At 42.0% G+C, this 4,734-nt stretch overlaps 1 protein-coding gene across 1 annotated transcript; it reads right to left on the bottom strand.

Annotated features, from left to right (window-relative positions):
- Positions 1 to 1,912: 1,912 nt before the first annotated feature.
- Positions 1,913 to 3,950, bottom strand: id4 (inhibitor of DNA binding 4). The gene is made up of 3 exons (XM_052016410.1): positions 3,424 to 3,950; positions 2,439 to 2,502; positions 1,913 to 2,154 (listed from the first exon to the last, which is right to left on the bottom strand). Exons 1-2 carry the CDS (start codon positions 3,769 to 3,771, stop codon positions 2,455 to 2,457), a joined length of 396 nt encoding a protein of 131 aa, XP_051872370.1. The 5' UTR covers positions 3,772 to 3,950; the 3' UTR covers positions 1,913 to 2,154; positions 2,439 to 2,454.
- Between the last annotated feature and the right edge of the window lie 784 nt (positions 3,951 to 4,734).

The raw sequence follows: 4,734 nt of genomic DNA, 5'->3' as shown, positions 1-4,734 counted from the left end.
CCATCAAGACATAATCCACAGGACAATATCTGCAAAACCTTTCATCCTTTCTTCCCCGTAGCCACGATGCAATTGGAAGATATTTTCACCCCTCCAAAATTTACAATCCCACCATAGGTAAGTAACTCCAAACTCCATGGTATATCTCAAGTAGTTGTAATTAAGCACTAGGAAGAAATCCGCTGCACACCTTTCGAACACACTGTATATAAGTTTCTTACTGTCCGTTATGTTGCCCTTATTCATCCAGTTTATACCGTATTAAGTTTCATACAATATATACCGTACTTATATTAATTCAAAAGTCCCATTTTCAAATCCGATCGATCCTTCATTAAGCTAAAAGAAAATCACTCTAAAGTATTCCCCTAAAAGTCCTGAACTCCCCATCAGGAGCTGAGGATTCCAAATGCAGTGAGAAGCACTTGGACATAAACGCAATATTCCTTTTTCTCAAAACCAGTAATCAGTAAATCTTTTCACCACTCGCCATACGTCAGGATTAAGGGATCACCAGGCCAATAAAAAATACTTTCATAAAATGATAATGTCTTTCCTGCTATGCTTCTTCACATGTAATGTATCATTAAATGTTCAATTTCAGTCAAGTTTTTGTTTCTCATGTGTCAGATTCGAAAGCATTTTAATTGTCGGAATTAACTTGGGGGTGAAATGGCTGGTGTGAAATGCAGTAAGGTGCAGAGAAGGAATTAGATTACCAAATCGAACGCAGGTGAAACAGCATTTGGAAAGTTCTCCGAATCTAGCTACCCTCACTCGCGCCTCTCTCAAAACTATATCCATAAACTGGGGATTGGAAGTGCTGGATCTATTTCAGAGATTGGACAGTGTTGTTTATTTAATTGACTCTTTTAAATCAAATATTAATTTATTAGTCCATAAATTAACACTGCCAGTATAAATGACTGAAAAATCCGAAATGTCAGTGTTCTGAAATATTGTTCACAGCGGGTGCAGGGCTATATTTTGAGCGGAAAACAAGGGCAGCTGTTTCTGAATACAACCCGCTGCTAATTAATTGTTACAGATTTATTCTAAACTAGTTTTATGATGAAATTAATATACGGGTGTACCTTGTAATCCTTCCTGAACTGTTTTAAATTATAAATCTGTCTTAAAGGAACCGTTTCCAATCAGGCAACGCGAGAACTGGGAATTATTTTTAAATTTTCCGTATTCAGTCCACCACACTCAAGGTAATCGGCAAGTTTACCTGCAAAGTAGGGGTGAAATAAATAAAACTGTATTAGTCGTAAGTTAAAACCGGTGATCGCGTTTAATGGTTACTAAATTTAATATTAACATACACCAAATTCTTCCCTCTTTCTCCTCATCTTTTTAAATTTCTGGGCCCCTTTTTCAGCAAATAACTCGCCGTCTCGCTTCATTCTATTCGGGACAGAATTCTCGGCTACGCATCAGTTATAATGAAGGAGGTGGGGAAGAGGAATGAAGGAAACTCTGTAAAACTGTACAAAAATCTTTTTTAATAAAAATATTTTATAATTACAATGATCTATTAAAGCATATACATTTCCACGTACACTGAATAAAGAACATCTTGACTATGTACAGCAGGTAAGATTTGCCCCAACCCCGCTTTGTACTTCTATACATAGTTTTTAGGTTTTTTTTAAACAGCGAATCGACACTCCCCTTGGTCCGAGCCAGTCGTCTATTTGAAACAGATGACAGAACATCTGGAAGAGTCTTCTGGATTAGTAAGAGCGTCAGGAATCAGTTCTTTTTAGTCGGTGAAACTTTCTACTCTCCTTAAAGGGATTTCGGGGACCTCTTCTGCTTCCCGATAAGGCGTCGACCAGCCTGCGAAGTCACTCAGTTTACAACCCACCCCTCGACTTCTCCCCCTCCCTCCCGCCCTCCCCTCAAGTTTTCCAAGATCAGTTCTGGGTTTATTTTTTTAAGTCTGTGGCTAAAACGCTATGAGCAGCATAGAGATGAGACGTGATTTGGCAAAAAAAACCCTCTCAGGATGGAATCCGTTGGACAGGTTTCTGGCGTTGAACGCTAGGATTAGTTTGTCTTTCCTTCTTTTCTCCCTCTCTCTCTCTCTCCTCCTCCTCCTCCTCTCCGGTTGTGTGTGTATGTGTGTGAGTGATTCGTCGGGCACACCTGTAAAAGAAAATGAATAGGGGTATGTGTGAAACGCAGCTCAGACTGACTGGCGCCATCAACACAACACACGGCAATGCATGATCAGTAGCCCAAAACAAACCAGGGTCAAACAGCAGCTCCAAATCCACCAGCACAAACTTCAAACACGGACAGCTGCACGCTACCCGCTCAGTTTCTGTTTGAAATATCACACAGCGGCAAAGTTTACTTCTCACTGGACATTCACCCCCGTTATTTAAACCGAAAGTGAATGTTAAACGAAAAACAGCACAAGAGCTCACCTCACACAGCATCACATCAGCGGCACAAAATACTGTCCTCTTGTCTCCTGACTTTAGACCCACTCTGTAACACACAAAGAGAAAGACGCGTCGGTAAACCTCGCACTGACAGGAAGACGGGGTTTGAGCAACACTTCAGTGTTGGTTGAAAAAAAAGCAACGTTTACCATTTTGTTCTCATCAAGACGTTATTTTGTGACATTTACGCCTACCGTGCCACCATCACCTCGGGATCACTACTCTCGCTTTATCTGCGCGGTGCGTGGAAACAAAACCAGAGTTGGGATTTAAAATAACCCTAAAAAAGGCACCACCTCCACACAAGCGGGATGTTTTCATTCTCCCTCGCCAACCTTGCATACTTTTGACAAAGAACAAAACGCATCGCTTGTCTTTTTTCGCATTCATCGAAATAAAATTTCGAAAAAAGGAAACTGCCGTGTGACATCCCCGCAGTAAACGGAAATGTGTTCCAACGTACAATGAGCCTAAGTGTGCACTTCTATAAATGTTCAGAGTGAAACTACACTGTTTAATTTGTAATTTCATATTCTGTAGGGTTCTGTGCAATAGTGACAATTATATTTAATGTACAGAATCCATCCAGCAATCGTTGCAGTCACTGCAATTAACGTTTCACCAGGAACATGCCATCAATATATATGGTGTCACATGTTTGTAACCCTGCATGAGTTGCCAGTGGTGGTGTAGAGAATAGACAATGGGACACGATAAGCGTAAATTCCTCTCCTAATCAGTAAGGGTAAAACAAAACACGGAGGGAAATATTAACACCAATGATACTTGACAGATTAGAAAGGAATTTCCTTATTTTTAAAAAATGCATTTAATATAATTGTTTTTTTAAAAAACTGTCTAAAATACAAGTGGTGATGCTGTGAAGTATAGGGGCAGAGGTTGCTTTTAAAGGAATGCAGTGTACGAGCGAAGTTTAGTGACGGCGCCGGCTTCCCTTTCATTTTACCTGCTCGGTGTTGAGGGTTGTCAGAGGAGTCCTGGGCGCCGAGGGGCAGCTCGCCGCCGGCTGCGCTCTCACCAGAGCCGGGTGCGTCTCCAGAGCCAGCTGCAGGTCCAGGATGTAGTCGATTACATGCTGCAGGATCTCCACTTTGCTCACCTTCTTGTTTGGAGGGATGGTGGGGACCAACTGCTTGAGCTTAGAGTAGCAATCCTTCATGTCGTACTGCAGGTCCAGGGATTCCTCTTCCATCTTGCAGCGGGCGATGCTGAGACTGTGCTCTGACAAGCAATGCAATGCCATCTCACCGCAGCCTGCCTTCTTCAGGGAAGGAACATCACTCACTGCTTTCATTGCACCTCTAAATAATATTCCCTATTTTTACTGCAAATTAAAAAATGCAGGCAATTCTGCAAGTATGTTGCTTTATAGTTGCAAGAATTAAGACAGATTAAATGCCTCGAAAGGTCAGGAATATAAAGCCTTGTACTCTGTTTTCGGATAATATATATCTTTAAGATTCCACCACTTGTCTCCAGAAGTGCAAAATAGCCCGAAGTGTGGGGATCGCTACGATTTATAACAGCAGGGGCAGGGCTTGACCAGAGATGATTGACAAATCGTCCAGCCAATCTACGATCGTCAATGGTAGCAGGCCCAGCTCACTGAGCCAATGAGCTGCTCTGAACAACGAGCCAGCTCCCAATGCCTGCGGTTGGTCCAGGTGGGCGGGGTTGGGAAGTGCAAGTGTCAGCGAGGATGTGGGAATTGAAGCTGCAGAGGTGGTGCGAGAGCGGGAGAGAGCGTAGGAATTCTTTACAAGGTCTGCTAATTGATCGCATTGTACTTCAGATAACGGCAGAGTCCTTTGTATAGCGTTCACTGTGCGGTGTCATAAGGACACATTGTATTGAAAGCCAAACCGATTGTACTTTCGGTACCTGAGGGGCGTTGACTGCTCCACACCTCACTCGGAACACTGCTTCATGCCCACACTCAAGACCAGTAAATCCAAAACGATTGTTTAAATTAACAAAATATGCCACCCAGAAACGAGATGCTATTGTTTGATGTATTTCTCAAAAATATGTGGGTGTAAAATATGCATTTTACACGATTAGTCATAAGGATTTTTTTTCCATCTAGTGCATATTTCCAAGCATCGCCTCGGAAGACGTTTTCAGACCGAAAGTCAAGGACTTGTAATTTGTATTTGTGTCCCACTATGTGTGTTCTGTGCAAAACAACAGGTATTAATTTGGAGTTTTAGATTAACTTTATCATTCCTTTATTACTGCAGACACTAGACACACATGG

This window comes from Pristis pectinata, chromosome 5 (genome assembly GCF_009764475.1).
Source record: "Pristis pectinata isolate sPriPec2 chromosome 5, sPriPec2.1.pri, whole genome shotgun sequence".
Lineage (NCBI taxonomy): Eukaryota > Metazoa > Chordata > Chondrichthyes > Rhinopristiformes > Pristidae > Pristis > Pristis pectinata.
This window is presented reverse-complemented; position numbering and strand designations above follow the sequence as displayed.

Bases quoted from the DNA above. Each gene is read 5' to 3' on its own strand.
- id4 (XM_052016410.1), bottom strand. From the start codon at position 3,771: ATGAAAGCAGTGAGTGATGTTCCTTCCCTGAAGAAGGCAGGCTGCGGT. The intron at 2,503-3,423 runs GTAAAATGAAAG...TGTGTGTTACAG, and splicing joins CAACCCTCAACACCGAGCAG to AGTGGGTCTAAAGTCAGGAG.